General features: G+C 56.9%; 6 protein-coding genes across 6 annotated transcripts; 1 reads left to right on the top strand and 5 right to left on the bottom strand.

The window, feature by feature from the left end:
• Positions 1-28: 28 nt before the first annotated feature.
• On the bottom strand, positions 29-3,315 carry PG998_007887 (C2H2 transcription factor; the record flags this gene model as incomplete). The annotated part of the gene is made up of 5 exons (XM_066874703.1): positions 3,166-3,315; positions 2,091-2,647; positions 1,485-1,911; positions 481-1,418; positions 29-432 (listed from the first exon to the last, which is right to left on the bottom strand). Exons 1-5 carry the CDS (start codon positions 3,282-3,284, stop codon positions 29-31), a joined length of 2,445 nt encoding a protein of 814 aa, XP_066730648.1. The 5' UTR covers positions 3,285-3,315.
• A 3,310-nt stretch (positions 3,316-6,625) lies between these two features.
• On the top strand, positions 6,626-9,217 carry PG998_007886 (uncharacterized protein; the record flags this gene model as incomplete). Its single annotated transcript, XM_066874702.1, has 6 exons — positions 6,626-6,708; positions 6,761-6,831; positions 6,885-6,961; positions 7,017-7,395; positions 7,460-8,073; positions 8,138-9,217. The coding sequence occupies 6 exons, from the start codon at positions 6,626-6,628 to the stop codon at positions 9,215-9,217; spliced, it is 2,304 nt and encodes a 767-aa protein (XP_066730647.1).
• Positions 9,218-9,624: 407 nt separating this feature from the next.
• Positions 9,625-10,598, bottom strand: PG998_007885 (uncharacterized protein; the record flags this gene model as incomplete). The annotated part of the gene is made up of 2 exons (XM_066874701.1): positions 9,625-10,294; positions 10,348-10,598. The coding sequence occupies 2 exons, from the start codon at positions 10,596-10,598 to the stop codon at positions 9,625-9,627; spliced, it is 921 nt and encodes a 306-aa protein (XP_066730646.1).
• Positions 10,599-10,866: 268 nt separating this feature from the next.
• On the bottom strand, positions 10,867-11,865 carry PG998_007884 (uncharacterized protein; the record flags this gene model as incomplete). Its single annotated transcript, XM_066874700.1, has 3 exons — positions 10,867-11,500; positions 11,566-11,704; positions 11,811-11,865. The coding sequence occupies 3 exons, from the start codon at positions 11,863-11,865 to the stop codon at positions 10,867-10,869; spliced, it is 828 nt and encodes a 275-aa protein (XP_066730645.1).
• A 1,693-nt stretch (positions 11,866-13,558) lies between these two features.
• Positions 13,559-14,357, bottom strand: PG998_007883 (nucleotide binding protein; the record flags this gene model as incomplete). Its single annotated transcript, XM_066874699.1, has 2 exons — positions 13,559-13,801; positions 13,875-14,357. The coding sequence occupies 2 exons, from the start codon at positions 14,355-14,357 to the stop codon at positions 13,559-13,561; spliced, it is 726 nt and encodes a 241-aa protein (XP_066730644.1).
• A 331-nt stretch (positions 14,358-14,688) lies between these two features.
• PG998_007882 (uncharacterized protein) lies at positions 14,689-15,846 on the bottom strand (the record flags this gene model as incomplete). The annotated part of the gene is made up of 1 exon (XM_066874698.1): positions 14,689-15,846. One exon carries the CDS (start codon positions 15,844-15,846, stop codon positions 14,689-14,691), a length of 1,158 nt encoding a protein of 385 aa, XP_066730643.1.
• Between the last annotated feature and the right edge of the window lie 143 nt (positions 15,847-15,989).

The raw sequence follows: 15,989 nt of genomic DNA, 5'->3' as shown, positions 1-15,989 counted from the left end.
AAGGGCGCAACAGTATGTGTGAATATTCTCATCCCAAGCCGCCGCCATTAGGTGGTACTCTTCCTAATGGTGTCCTATCTCGCGGCTTCTCGAGGAGATCGGCGTAGCCTTCCAAACCATTGCCAATGACCTTTACAATATCAAACATGTGATTCCCCTTGAACGTCTCCGCCCAGAGCCTGGTAACAGCCGCCGCGAGTTGCCTCAACTTTGTGTTATCATTTGCCGTATAGTCAACATGTGACGAGTGACCAGATGCGCTTCCGGACAATGACGGATCAATAGGCACGGCGAACTCGGTCTCGTCCAACATCCTCCGTAGCATCTCTAGAAGGTTCCGCTCCTCTGGCGAAGCAGGAGGGTCCCCTGGTCCAATCGAGGCCAGCGTCATCAGCCACTTCGACAGCAATATCGCACATTCGAGGTTACAAACTATAAGCTGTCAGCCCGAGTAATCAAGGAAAGCCTGGTAATACTCACAAGAGTGCTGTATGCTCCATTCGGTCGACTTTCTCCTCGCCACGTAATTCACGCCGAGCTTGACCAGCATGGACAAGGCATGAATCGCCTGGAGAACTGCTCTGTTCAACCGTACACTTCGGTTCAGATAAGGTGCACCATGAAATGCTGCAGCGATTTGTGCAGCCTCCCGCGTTTCCAGAGTCCTGCTGGGACTCAGGTCAGTATACAGCCGGATCGAGGCCAACCGCCAGAGCGCTGTCGAATTGTATGCGACGGGACCTCCGGAAAATGAATCGTTGCCATTTTGCGGGTTCGTTTCGGCAGCGCGCGACTGATGCTGCTCAAAGCTTATTTGCCACATCCGCAAAGCCTGAGCGACCTCTTCCACATCATCTGGCCGCAACCCGCGAGGCGTCTCAAAGGAAGGCACTGACGAGAAACATGTCTGCTTCAGGAGGAAGATGTGCTGCAAAAGGGCGTGAATCAAACCGTAGTTTCCAAGGGCCGACATGTACAGGGCAGGACCCTGAGGGGGCCGGCTAAAGAGGCGGGAAAATGCATCTTGGAGAGATATGTCCATGCTGGAGAACGCATGGCGCGCTTCCTGCCACTGCCAGGCCGTCTCAGCACGCCATAGCTTGGAAGAGTGCGGAAGGAAGACATTTAGCTCGGAGGTGAGCAGCAACGGTGGCATATTATATGCAATACTGCACAGGTTGAAAAAGCAGTACACAATGAGCTTGGTTCGATTAGCCCCTTCAATTCGAATCCAAGCTTCCCAGTCCGCAGTTTGTGTCGAATCTGCCATGAAGCCTTCCTCGCGAACAAGCAAGGCCAACAGGCTCTGCAATGATAGCGCCTCATGTAGGATAGCCTTTGCTCCCCAAAGTCCCACGGCAAAGAGCAGAAGAAGTGCTTGTATGGTCTCCATGCGCGATTGTGGAGTGTTAGGGGAGCTACGATCAGATCTAGTCAGCCTACCGATGTACAGAAAGGCTGAAAATCAAGGCAAGAATGCTTACTATGGTTCTCTGTGAGTTTCCTGCGTCATGGGTCTCTCTTGCTGAACTGAGCTGAATGAATGCCGGAACCCGTGGCTCGGCGATGGGCGAGTAGAATGCGGGCTATAGGCGGCAGGCGTCGGGAGCAACCCGTGAACCTCATGGCTATGTCTTCGCCGAATCTGTTCCATAGCCACCGCTTTTGCAGCATACCATAGCGCGTTACCTCGGTGGTTTTCGAATCTGTACTGCGCACCGACGGCCAGGATTGCCAGAAGTAATTCCGGCGATAGGTCGACAACACTAATGGTTGGCAGATGAAGAATAGGGAGATGGTCGTGGAATCCGCTAACATACCCCTCAAGGAACCGGGTAAGGGTATGACGAGAAGGGAAAACAAAGTCATTCGGAAGTATCGATGAAAACTCCTCCAGGCGGCTTTTTAGCACTGTGTGGTCCATAGCAGACACTCTCAGCGGAGGTGCCCTCATGGCATCCTCGTGGCCTCTGCCCCCGCATCAGATGCGTCTCGAATATCAGGCTGCAGGGACGGGAAACGTGACGGGAATTGCGACGCTGGTTTGGAGGGCCCTCGGTGCAAGTCTGTAGGATGCCGCGGCCACATACTCGGACTCTGGTCCATTTCGAAGGCCTGAGGTAAGAAATGTGAAGACGATGCAAAATCGTCCAAGAACAGGTTGTAGTCTTCATAGGCTGAAGACGTCGCTTGGCCAGGGAACCCGACTGTGATAGTAGTAGCAGCTTCCTGTTGTTCTCTTCCCCGGTCGCCATAAGCTAAGCCATCTTCGTATGGTTTTATGCGAGAAAGGCCACCGGCAGCCGGACCCATGTCAGCCATCATCGGTGGCATTGAGTTGACCTCGTTTGCTGAAGCGATCTGGGTCGCGGCGTCAGATAAGAGATCAAGATTGCATGCTGCAGCTCTGCCCGGTTGACGTGGGTCAGGGGCGAGGGTAGGCACAGACACAGAAGCAAGAGACTCCGAGTGATATTGTTGGTTGTGGGCACGAGGCATGCCCATCATGTCATTCCCAACATGGTTCTCGGTCGGCATTTGCTGTTGATCAACAGTGCCGACGAGAGAGGGCTTCCGCGGACGGGCGCCATCTTTATTTGTGCCCTCATTTAGGTGAACAAGCTTCTCGTGGCGAACAAGTAAATCCCTGATATCCATGTAAGCATGTCTCGCGCCAAAGACGGACAGTTTGCTTTGCGTGCCGGCAAAAGTTGTGTGCCTGTGTGGCCGCCCTGTGTGTGTGTGTGTGTGTGTGTGTGTGTGTGTGAAAGTGGTAGGATAGGTATTTGACAAGGGGGTGTAAGTATGCTTATAGAAGAAAGACAAGCGTGAATCTAGCAGCGCAGAGAGATTCATCAATGTAGAGCCCTATCTAGGGATATGGACAAACTATAAGGCCAAAAAGTCGAGGGGGGAGGGGGGAACATGAGGAAAAAAAGGGCCAAGACTAACCGGCGTCCAAATGTCTTCCCACACCGGGCCCAACCACATGCAAAAGGCTTCTCTTTTGTGTGTGTACGCTCATGTCTCTGTACATGTTCCACACGTCTAAGAGAAACACAGACCAGTGTAAGCCAGTATACAGTTTTTATTGTTCACGGAGGGACGAAGACGAGGGCCAGATTCGCTCCTGGCCTCGGGCTGGCTTGGCTTGGCCTGGCTTACCTAAATCGCTTGCTGCAATACTTGCAAGGCAGGGTTTTGGGCTTCTGCTGCTTGCCCTCCGCAATATCACCGGCATTACCAGAAATGGTAGCCGTCTCTACCGACTGAATTGACTGCATGTCGGTAGAGGAGAGCAAGCGCGTAAATCAGAGCGTCTGTACCTGCTGGTAGCGAGGGGATGCGGTATGTAATGTAAGTAGGTATTGTAGGCACCCAGGTACAAGAAGCGGAGTGGGGGAAGGAAGTTGGGGGGTGCAACTCTGGGAGTTGGGTCAACAAACGTGTGTTGTTGTTGGTGCACCGGAAGAAGGAAGCCTCTTGCGGGGTGGCAGGCTGTTGGGCGAATGCATCGACGGATACAGCAAGATAGAATAATCAAATGATTTGGGGCATTCAAGCTTGGAAACCGGCATCTAGAACCCCCCCGAGGACCAGGCGTTTGCCTACTCAACAACACATGCGGAAGCCAGCACGCGACTCCTGGCGGTACAGAGAGGGACCAAGATACGGAATGGTGATATGGGCGCCTAACGGATGACGGTGCCGCAAAGGTTTGGGACGGGACGGTCTCGAGTATAAGATGGCAATACGCTAGGTGGAGAGGGCCTGTGGAGGAGTGCGCGGCGTGTGTCGAAGGTCTGGCTGATCTGCAACGGCTACACACGACAGAAGGTGGCTGCCGATGAGTTTGGATGGAAGATGCGGTCAATGGCGGAGGCGAAGGCGAAAGACGCTGCGATCTGGCCCCCAGAAACGGGCTCCAAGAAGTGGTTTTATCGTGTGTGCGTGCATGCGTGGGACTGGGACTGGGGCTGGGGTAAGAGTCTCACTACAAGCTGGAGGTTTAAGAGGCAGATGGTAGCCGTGGTGGTGATAGTTGATGTTCGATTCGGGGGTTGGCGGCTCAATCCACGGATGGTGCGTGAGGAGAGAATGCGGAGATGGGAGACACTTTCGAGTCTGGACAGACGTCAACAGACACACACACTCGCTCACTCATTCACTCATTCACTCACTGCGACAGGGCAGCCAGCCAAACAGCCAGCCCGGACATGAGCTTGCTTGAGGCAGTTAGCTCTAGGCTCGGCACCTAACGCTGCTTATTACCTAGGGTACCTTATTTGATTGAACATGGGAAAAATTGGGGAGGAAAAGAAACTTGATCAATCGAATCGGGGATTGATTTGGCATCGTCTTATGCCACCAACGCCAAGGCCGGGGCAGTCCACCTCATCAAGCTTCTGTTCTGTCCCCTCTTCTCCCCAGAAGTCCGCCGGCCTTCCTGTGCTGATTCACCGGCCAACGCTGCTATCCACACGTGCGTGCAGAGGGAAGAAGGAAAGCGAATATATCCATGGGAAGGAAGGGGGGAGGAGGCAGAGTGCGCTAAACCCCAGATAGTTGGCATCTGCACCATCTCCGCATTGGAGAAGCTGCGCTGCACTGAGGGGTCCGGGGATTGTGTGGGGGTGGTGGGTTTGGGCTTGGCTTGGACAGAAACGGAGGAAAGGCGGGGGAGTTCTTGTTGATCAATAGATTCGTCTAGTAGTACGTGGTGGCCGGCCCAGCGTCCTGTAGCCGGTCCAGCGTCCTGAACACAATCGTGTGGTGGACGGCAGATTCTTCGCGTTATGTAGGCAACCAAACAGGAAACGGGCAACGACTGTGCCGGGGCCGCGCCCAAAACGGCAATGGCGGACGTGTCGCCATTGGAGGACACACAGGCTCCCCGGCATGCCTTGCAGATTCCTACGCATATGTGGCTAAGTATAAGCATGTACGTAGGCGTGCCCAAGTACGCTACGAGGCGGGAAAGACGAAATGTCCCGAGCTTGGAATTGCGGGGAGTTGGGGTAAGTTCTGCGACGTATACTTGGAGAGAGTCTGGCCCGAGACCCGACATGGCTGCTCGCTACTGCCTCACTGCTCGCTTTCGACCAGCAGAGCAGAGCAGAACAGAAGTATGCAGAACTGGTGCTTCCGAGGTTCGTCTCATGGAGGGATAGATGGCCTCTTCGGCGGGTCTGCTAGCGCTGCTACCACGGGACTCCAGGTGCCAGGGCATCATCACACCACACACCACACACCACACACCACACAACACAAGCGCAGGTGAAATGAGACTGCCGGGGGCCGCATTAGACTTTAGATATCCGTGGTTAACGGGCTGGACTTGTATAGGCGAAAGCGCATTTCCATGCCTTTTCCATCACGGCCGAGGCGAAAGCCGCGGCCTTCTGGTTCGAGGCTGGGGCCGCTACGCTTGATGCCCCAACTAGATCCTATCCACCTTCCCACTTGAGAATAGAGGCGGGAGTGCGGCGGGCAGCAGGGTGTTGCACCCAACCAGCAGACGCACTCACGCGGATGCAACAGCTTGACCACAACCAGCACATGGCAGAAGGCCGCCAGCATGACTATGCCCCTACCCTGACTCGACTTGTGTAGGATTGGCTGTGGGCAACGAGGTCGTTCCACGGTCAGGTGTAGGCCGAAGTAGCCTCTAGCTTGCAGTCTCGGGCGGTGCTAATAGAATTCGGTCAAGTTTCTCGACCACATTGATGCTATGCTATTAACCCATATGATTCAGTCCGGCTGCGAACACAACCAACTCATGGACAGCGCACCTCAGCTATAAGTCGAGGCCTGCGGTTGGCGTCATTTCGACATGTCTGAGATCAGGAGACACTAAAGCTTTGTCGAAGGCGATCCTTGCCGTTTCCCACACGTGAATCATTCGCTCCTGACTAGCTCAATCTCGCCAGACTAGCAATAGGGGACGGGGGCCGAAATTAACCTGTTGATGAGGCCCTCCGTGTATGGTGTGTGGGCAGCCTTGCCTTCCCGGCTGCACACGGGGACGACATTTAACCTCACCTTGGAACTACCGGGATTCTCCACGCGCGCCGCTGGGCGGGTAACGTTGCGTACAGTCACGCATGCATACCGTGGCCCCCTTGCTTTCTTGTCTGGGGGCTCGTCACGGAGCCAAGCTTAGTTCTGGCTGTCCTTGGGCATGTACACTAAGAAAACTCATGATCCAACTGCTCGAGCATCTAGTCATGGGAGGGGCTCCGACCCGGCCCGCCCTCTTCAGATGATCTAGAAGCCCGGGTCAGCCTGACTGAAGACAACCCGAGCTGGTATAGACTGACTTGGCCTTTCCCTGTCCCGCAGGTTGGTTGTTTGGTAGGGCTTCCTATTCGTGGGCCGTGGCCGGACTTTGCGTTTCCAAGCCCACAATGCCATGTCTCATTTCCTAGGATGTCTTAGGAAGGCCGCCCGTGGCTAGCGTTGCTAGGCTCTCATCAACGTGCTCCTACCTGCTTAACCACTTTGACTGACGCGTCTGGTGTTGGCGGCTTATAAGACCCTGGGGTCCCCCGGGTCTTCCAGAACTTGGCATCTGTCACTCACTCGCATCACGCCTGTTCGCATAGACGGGCTACTCCACTCCAAGATGCAGCTTCACCACTTCCTGCTGGCTGCTATCAGCCTTGCGGTCACTGTTCAATCCTTCTGGCTAGGGGATATCCAGCGTTTGTCTTGACTCGTCTCGGCGCGACACGTCGGCAGCTAACTCATGGCGGTATAGACCAAGGCCTCGCCCCTTTGCCGGCGCGAACGCCCCCGTCTTCCGTAACGTGAAGGACTACGGAGCCAGAGGTTCGTCCAACACACCCGCTTCATTGCTTCTGGCTGCTGACTTTGATTGCTAGGTGACGGGGTGACGGATGATACTGCTGCTATCAACAATGCCATTACCACCCCTGGGAACAGATGCGGACGAGGTTGTGTAAGTGACCGGGGGGTCTCTGAGCACGCAGCAGATGCTGACCCTCCCTGAATAGGCATCGACAACTACGACCCCTGTTGTCCTTTACTTCCCTGCTGGAACTTACCTCATCTCATCGTCCATCATCCCTTACTACTTCACGCAGATGTATGGGGATGCCAGCTCGCCCCCGACCCTGAAGGCCACCGCCAACTTCCAGGGCTTTGGTCTCATTGATGGCAATCCTTACTGGACTGAGAACCCCAACTGGGTTACGACCAATGTCTTCTACCGCCAAGTCAGGAACTTTATCCTTGACACGACCGCCATCGCCCCGGCTACCCCTGCCACCGGCATGCACTGGCCTACATCGCAAGCAACCAGCCTTCAGAATATTGTCTTCAATATGCCCAAGGGGAATGGGGTTGTTCATGTTGGTCTGTTCATCGAGAGTGGTACGAGTTATCCCGCCCCTTTCGCGATTCCTGAACGGCACCCTTGATTGACCACGCTATGCAGGTTCCGGAGGCTTCATGTCCGATTTGACCTTTAATGGAGGTGCCACTGGCGCTTCCATGGGTAACCAGCAGTATACTATGAGGAATCTGGCTTTCAATGATTGCGGAACAGCTATCATCCAACTGTGGAACTGGGGGTGGACATATATCGGCCTGCGCATCAACAACTGTGGGAAGGGTATTGACATCTCGGCCAACAGTAACGGCAAACAGGAGGTCGGCTCTCTCACGTTGATCGACAGTACAATCATCAACACCCCCGTTGGTGTCGCCACGGCCTGGTCCTCGTCCTCGCAGCCGCCCACCGCCGGAAGTGTGGTTCTGGAGAACGTTGCCCTGCAGAACGTGCCAGTGGCCGTCTCTGGGCCTAGCGGCACGGTGCTATCTGGCTCCAGCGGCTCCACGACCATCACGGCCTGGAGCCAAGGCCATCGCTACACGCCCAACGGCCCTGCCAACCAGATCGGTGCCATCGCTCCCAACAACCGCCCCTCGGTCCTCTTGGACGGGGGCAAGTACTACACGCGCTCGAAGCCCCAGTACGAATCGCTCCCAGCGTCTTCCTTCGTCAGTGTGCGAAGCGCTGGCGCTAGAGGAGATGCTGCTGCTGACGATGTGAGTTAGCAGGCTCATGAACGACATGCTCACGTCCAGTCCCTGTATGCTGACTTCTATCTAGACTGCTGCCATTCAAAATGCCATCAACAGCGCTACATCGGCTGGCAAGGTCGTGTTCATCGACTATGGTCTATACCGCCTGACGGCCCCTATTACGATCCCGCCCGGGGCCAAGATCGTCGGGGAAGGTTACCCTGTGCTGATGGCCGCCGGTGGATACTGGTCCAATGTTGACAATCCTCAGCCTGTCATCAAGATTGGCGATACTTCTGGCCAAGCCGGTTCGGTCGAGCTCTCGGACTTTGTTGTCGGCACCCAGGGCAGCGAGCCCGGCGCCGTCCTTTTCGAGTACAACCTTGCCTCAACCGGCACCCCGAGTGCCATGTGGGATGTGCACACCCGAATCGGCGGATTCACCGGCTCGCAGCTGCAGGTTGCGCAGTGCCTCAAGCAGCCCGGCTCCAGCACCGTCGTCCAGCAGTGCGTGGCCGCGTACATGTCGTTCCACGCGACCAAGCAGTCGTCGGGCCTGTACATGGAGAACACGTGGCTGTGGGTGGCGGACCACGACATCGACGACAACGCCAACACGCAGACGACCATCTACGCGGGCCGCGGCGTCTACATCGAGTCGACCGAGGGCCGGTTCTGGCTCATGGGCACGGCGTCGGAGCACCACGTCCTCTACAACTACCAGTTCTCCAACACCAAGAACATCTTCGCCAGCGAGCTGCAGACCGAGACGCCGTACTTCATGCCGACGCCCAACGCGCTGGTGCCCTTCAAGGTGAACACGTCCCTGCGAGACCCGGACTTCGGCGCTTCGTGCTCGGGCGTCGCCGGCAACTGCGCCGCGGCCTGGGGCCTGCGCGTGCTCGACTCGCGCGACTTCGTCATCTACGGCGCGGGCCACTACTCCTTCTTCAGCTCCTACTCGACCACGTGCTCGACCGTCGAGGCCGGCGAGAACTGCCAGTCGCGCATTGTCTCGATCGAAGGCTCCTCCAGCAACATCAACATCTACAACCTCAACACCATCGGGTCGCTGAGCATGATTGACCGTGACGGCCGCAGCCTCGCCAGCTGGCAGGATAACGTCAACGTGTACCCGGCCAACATTGCCGTCTACAGGAGTGGTTAGGACGCCATGCTTCCAGGATACAATGCAACTCGATGACCTAGCGGATGCGGTTGGGGACTTGCATATCTAGAGACGATCTCATTTAGTGCGTACGCAATTGTTGGGTTCAAGCCAGTACATTTCTTCGTATATAAGCATCTAGCGTCATCTGTATATATAAACCCACCCCTTTGAACATCAGGCGCTCTTCCGATTGTGACAGCTGCTTGATTCTCACGTGGCAGGGGCTATTGTCATACGGTAAGCTTGATCCGCCGGCCCAGCCGAGAAGACACCTGTATACATTTGTAAGACGCATCATACGAACTTCGACATACCTAATTACACAAGGTTTGGGCGATCACCTCGTGTACACAGCTACAACGCTCTCAGACCTCATTTCCCCGAATAAGACATGAGAGCAAAAGTCAACCTTCCAAGGAGAACCCAACATTGCCGCTCTCCCGCCCCAACTTTACTAGCCTATGCCGCATCCGCTCGGCCCTCTCCTTGATCCGCTCATCTCCGTCCAGGCAGCTAGTGAAGTCGCACCGGTCCACCCACTCGCCCACGCCGTGCTGCAATACGTTCCGGGCCCGCGCCGCGCTGCCGGCCCGATGGCCGACGGTGCCGTGTAGGCTTAGCCGCTCCTGCCGGCAGTCGTAGACGCCGCGGTGCACGATGTTGTTGTCGTAGAAGACGGCGTCGCCGGCGTCGAGCCGGACCGTGATCTGCTCGCCTTCGTTCTGCTGGTCGAGCACGGCTTGGTAGGGCTCTGCTGTGCGCTCGGCCCCGGTGCGCGCCCGCCGGTGCGACCCCCGCACCACCACCAGGCTGGCGTCGCCGTCGCACAACGCCAGGTTCCATTGCGCGTGGGCGTGCTCCGCGGCGTCCAGCCTGCGCACTTCCTCCTCTGCCGTCGCCGTCCAGGGCACGTCGTCGCGGTGCCAGCGCAGCTCGAAGGGCGCGTCGGGCCGCACGAGCATGTTGTAGAGTTCCATGACGAGGTCGTCATCCTTGCACTCGCCTCTACCACCTTCCGACGGCGACGAAGACAACAGCGCCTTGACGATGTCGAGTAGGGCATCGCTGAAGTAGCTCTGCGCGAAGACCCCGGCGTCGGGTAGGTCCGGGTGCAGCAGGTGCTGGACCCCCAGATGCCGCCCTGGGCCGGGTCGGGCTTCGAGGGCCAGGGCGGGAACTGCTTGCCCACGGTGCGGATGTGCGGCCAGTTGCCGGCGCGCGCGAGGGTCGTGGTTCGGGCCGCGGCCGCGCGCAGGGGTTCCAGCTCCGAGGTGGACAGGATCTGGCGGATGATGACGAAGCCGTCCATGTGGAGCTGCTGGCGGAGTGCGGCGGCGGGAGCGGACGGGGTCAGCGGGAAGGAACCAGACGACGCCATGCTGGTGTTCTGTGATGTGAGTGCAATTTGCTTGGGGCCAGCTGATGAAGGAGGTGGCTGGAGGGGTGCGGGGTTGCAGTTGGAGGTCGCCAGAATAGAACCACAATATATGCAAACACAGTACTGGCCAAGACACTAGATGTAGCATAGATTATAAAGCAAAAGATCGATACGCCATCCTTCGCCGGATGCATGCACTGTACCTAATAACCCACTCTCCCCGTATCCCAAAAATGCCGAGAACCCAGTTTCATGTCGACGCATTCGCTTACGCCCCGTGGTCCTTTTCTCTTTGCGCCCTCGTCTGTCCCTTGACGTAGTCGCTCAGGCGCATCTCGTTGCTCTCGTCGCCGTGCCCGGCCATGAAGCGCGACGCCTCGCCGGGTGTGTAAGGAGGCAGCGCAGGCATCGCCATGCCTCGCTGCACTTGTGGATTTGAATAGGGGTGCGCGCCCTGCGGCCGGTAGCCGTCAGTGACCATGGCGGCCTCGGCTTCCGCATCGTGGTCTTCGCTCTGGTCATCATCCATCAGGAGCCCCTCACGGGCGGGGTCGACCGCGACCGTCGTCGTTGCTGTCGGCATCATCGTCGGCATCGAGTGCTGCTGTGGCTGCTGCGGCTGTGGCGCCATTTGCTGGAGTGTCTGCCGACGCTCCAGGCCAGGGAATGAGGGACCAGCGCTAGAAAATGTCGGCGACGTCGTCACGCTCTCGTGCAGCGGCGACGTCGGCGACCGCGATTGGCTCGGTGTCGACATGCCGCGGACTTTGTTGGACCGATTTGACTTGAAACGGTAGAGCCCGGTTGCCGTGGCCAGTCGCTCATCCACGACTTCATTACGCGTGTATAGCCCTTCACATATACGTAATATCGACAAAGTCACCGTGATCATGTATGTGAAGCTACCGGGTGTCGTGTTAGCGCAATTTGCCCCCTATCTGTAGTGCATGAAAGGCGGATGACTTACACCATGGCCAGACTTATAAAGTAGTAGCCACGCTCCAACGCGCAGTACTTATCCAAGGCGCCCTTCCTCGAAGAGCCGTCGCCGAAGCCTATCGTGTCGTAGTCATCAGGCGGCTCATCCAACACATCCTCCTTTTTGTCTATACATTTGAAACATATCAGCAACTGTGCTATATAGATTTGGCATCTGCGATGTATACAATAATTCTGACAGTAAGAAAGGAGAAATGTTTGGGGCAGCCTTACCTCGAGTCTTGGTAAGCCCGGCACAATTGGACGGTACGCCAGTCCGAGCCAGCATGGTGATAATCCCAAGCATCAAGCCAGTGAAGATGACATCGCCGACAATAAACGGGACGATGAGCGACGTCCTAGCGCGCAGGTGCCGTTTCCCCGTGTGCTGAACCAGTAATACAATTGCTGTATATATGAGTATTGTACAGGTCTATTCCAATTCAAGTCTGGTCAGTCAACAAACACCGTTATCGTTTGGCCTTTCGGTAGGCCAGCCAAGACGAAAACGAATAACAAGAAGCGATGGCCAGAGAAACTATAAGCGGCTGTTTCATGGCCTACATGAGATTGGGAAAATGGGGCAGTAAGCAGATGTGGCCACAAACCATGATCTCGAGAGCAGACATCACAGACGTAAGCCCAAGATTGTTGGCATGAATATAAACGAGCAAGAAGCCATTGCATAGGGCCGAGGCCAAGACACCCAGGATCTGTAGTCCTCGAACAAGGACCAGCCACGAAGACACCCCCATCTCGCCATAGTAACAAGGGAAATCGAGAAGTTTATGCCAACGACGGGCGCGCTTGTTATATAGGGAGAGGGTATGAGCCGGAGTCTGCTTGCGATATCAACGGCGAAAGAGATGATAAGGGCGGACGGGGAAGAGAAAAGGGAAGCAACTGATGACCGGGTCTTGAGGCCCAAGTTTTGTCAAGAGGGAGCCCGCTCTCCACAGCACATGCAGGCTGTGAGTGAGGAGAATGAAAGTAAGAAAAAGTAAAGGCGAATGATACCACCCAGGCTGGTGAGGCTGTGTCGAGCAGTTGCAGATGCGCGTGTAGATCGCCCAGCCAGAAAACACGACACCTTTACTTGCTCAGCCGTCTCCAACGCCCCATGGCCGGCAGCTTGTTTCAAGTCGGGGACTAAATCCAAGTCGAATCAAGTTGTTGGCAACGAACAGTTGGGCCATGCACAATCGCATCGTACGTACAAGTGCCGCTGTCGGAAGGGCTGCTGCTTACACCCTTTTCTGGGTGGGATGGAGGAGGAGGGGGTGGATTGGCCAGCATCTCCACTTTCCTTTAGCGACGACAGACACAGCCCAGCAACAATCAGCAATGGCATTTCAGCTCAAGCCGTCTATACAGAAAAGGCCTCTGCAGAGCGAGAGATTGCCGCGCGCCTTGCCCCCCGATTGGGCCCATCTGGGGGCTGCCCAGAAAAACGGCTAAGTCGGATGGCACAGCTCCAACAGGGCGCGGTCATTATGGAAGCACAGGAGTTTGGAGTAGGGAAGTTGGGAGGTCGGAAAGCTGAGGAAGCGCTTTCTGCCTGTCGGAGGCAATGAACCTAGAACATGCATATGGCACAGCCTCCACGGCCTAACTTATGCAACTTAAACCATATCGCCCCCAAGTATTTGGTATGTACGTGTAACTGCCACCCGCCAATACTGAATCTGTCTATGTGAATCACGTGAGGCTCCTTCTCTCCTGATCAAAAGGGGGCAAGTAACAGGTTTGATTTGATGTGGTGCTCGATTCCCGCTGTAACGGGGTCGCCGACTCTGAACCATGTCTTGGCGTCCTCTGGATATGCCAGCGGTGAGTCTGCCGATATCCGTCAGACAATTCATCTCCGGTCCCGAGTATCGTATCAGATCCGGCTTGAAGTAATCTGTAGACGACATATACTGGGCGGGGTTTCGGGGCATCGTATGGGAACTAGCTCCCTCTCAACTTGTCTTTTATGTCGTTCACGCCACGCATTGGTCCTCCGGCCACCGGATCTCCCACCCGGTGCACGTCTTCTGCACCTCGAGATCGCCGGGATCGTTCTCGAACATGGGCTTGTCCATGCGCGTCTCGAAGACCTTTTCGACCTTGAACCCTTGCTCGCGGGCCAAGTCGAAGAAGCCGAGGTCCTTCTCCTTCAGCCAGGGCCGGTAGCTCGTGAAGAAGACCCAGGCCCGGCTCTCCCGGCGGCGGCTCATGGTCATCTGGATCGTCTTGACCATGTTCTTGTGCTGCGGGTGCTTGAACAGGAGGTCCGCCAGGATGAGCACGTCGAACTTTTGCTCCCCCCTCGGTGCCGGCCGCATTGATATGTGCCAACAGGGGCGCCGGGTCGTCGGCCCATTTGTAGCCGTCGGCCACGATGTGATCGCGCGTGGGCGCCGGCAGGAGCCCCTGGGCCGCAGCCTCGTCGATGTTCTTGTTGATGTTGACGATGAGGTCCTGGTCCGGGTAGTCGGTGACGACGGTCTTGCGGGCGCCCAGGTGCGCTGCCACCAAGCTAGGCAGGCCGCCGCCGGCGCCTATCTCGAGGACCGTCTTGGCCTGGATCTCGGACACGTGCGTCTCGATCCATTGCGACACGAACCGGCTGCCGTTCCAGAGGTAGTGGCCCTCGTACAGGTTGTAGCCCACCAGGTGAATGGTGATCTCCTTGCCCGAGGCGAGCTTGAAGACCTGCTTGGTCGGGGGCTTGGGCGGGGCAAAGTCTGCCGGCTCCTCAAAGAGATTGGTCTGGTCGAGATCTTCCTCCAGCTCCATGGCGAGATTGTGTGTACAAGCGACCAAGTGATGCAAACCAACAGTGCAAGTGCTTGCCCGGGCTTTTTTGTTTTTTTGGCGGGGTTGGATTTTGCACACCCCGCAGCGCTGGTAATTCCCGTCGCGATAATAAATAAATAAATTTGGCAGTTTAGCTTGTGAAGCTTTGGGTGGGGTCTCGCGTCCAAGACTCAGATACGGCACAGTTCCTGACTGTTTGCGCCGCACTGTGGCGATGCACGAAGCACAGAGAACACCGGCAGGTAGCCCAGGAACAATTTGATTATAGAGTAGCTAGTAGTCGTAGTCTCTGCCAGATGCCACGCTCCCGCTATCCGAACCTCTGCCGCGCCATCTCCTTGAACACGGCCATGGTGTCTTCCTCGCGCTCGCGGTACTCGCGCAGCTTCTCCTCGCGCTCGGCGGCGCGCGCCCGCTCGATCTCCTCACGCCGGAGCTCCCTCTCCGTCTTGCGTCGCTCGGCGGCCGCCTTGGCCTGTTTGTACTCGGCCACGCTGTCGCCGCCGCCCATGAGCTCCTTGTCATCGACGACCTCGGCGGCGCCGCCCGGCGACCGCTCGCGGAACGACTTGAGCTTCTCGTTTACCTCGCGCTTCTTCTCAAGCTGCCGCTCGCGCGTCCCGGCCTCGGCCCGCGGCACCAACTCCTCGAGCCGCGCCTTCTGCTCGGCGCGGTCGGCCTTGCGCTGCAGGCGCAGCTGGGCAATCTGGTCGGACCTGTCTTCCTCCGCTTGCTCGCGCCGCAGGTCCAGATCCTGCAGGTTCGGGATGCCCGGTCCCGTTTTGCCAGTGGTCGTTCTTCTCGCCTTGTCGGGCATGCTGGGTCCGTAACCATCGTCCTCGTCTTCGTCCTCGCTGCCATTTGATCCGGCTTCCGGTCCCGGTTCTGGGCTTATAGGGCCTTGCTTCGTGGGTAGAGAACCGGCTGGTTGCTCTGGGTCTTGCCTCACCGAAGGAACCGCCACATATGGTAACTCAGTTTGCAGAACCTCCTGGAAGTATTCGGGGTCATACCAGCCATTCGCCAGAGACCCCTCGTTCCATTTGCCAACAAAGCTCTTCCACCGCCCCCGAACCTCACGTTCTTCCATATCATGTATGTCCTTGCCCTTTTGGATATCGAGGTAGCGCCCAAGCAGGGGCAGGAAGGTGTCATAGTCCGCTTTTGACAGGAGCCGCGACGAGTAGGGCAGTTCGGTCGGGATAACGCGTTCGGTACGGGCCGAAGAAGGTCGCTCCTTATGATGACGGCTGTGCGAGGAGCGATGGTGTCGGTGATGATGATGGTGGTGGGCGTGGCGCCTTCCCTTCTTATTCTCGTCTTCGTCCTCCTCCTCCCCAGGGCGTCGTCGCTGTCGAATCTCGCGACCGGGCGACCTCGACGCAGTATGCTTGCGCTTTTCCGGCCTTGCGCGACCGTGTTTGCGGCCATCTTCTGAGGCGCGCCAGTGAGTCCCTTCGTCTGCCATGTTTTCGTAGTATGGTGATGCTTTGTATCCTTGTGAACGTCCTTGGCAATCCTGAGGTCAATCGGACACGGACACGGCTTTGCACAGTGGGGCCATCGGCTTCCAGTCGAGGCTAATGCCGAAATGATGCAGCGTCCGTCGCT

Source organism: Apiospora kogelbergensis (assembly GCF_038363985.1).
Source record: "Apiospora kogelbergensis strain CBS 113332 chromosome Unknown utg000005l_segment0_segment0, whole genome shotgun sequence".
Classification (NCBI taxonomy): Eukaryota; Fungi; Ascomycota; class Sordariomycetes; order Amphisphaeriales; family Apiosporaceae; genus Apiospora; species Apiospora kogelbergensis.
This window is presented reverse-complemented; position numbering and strand designations above follow the sequence as displayed.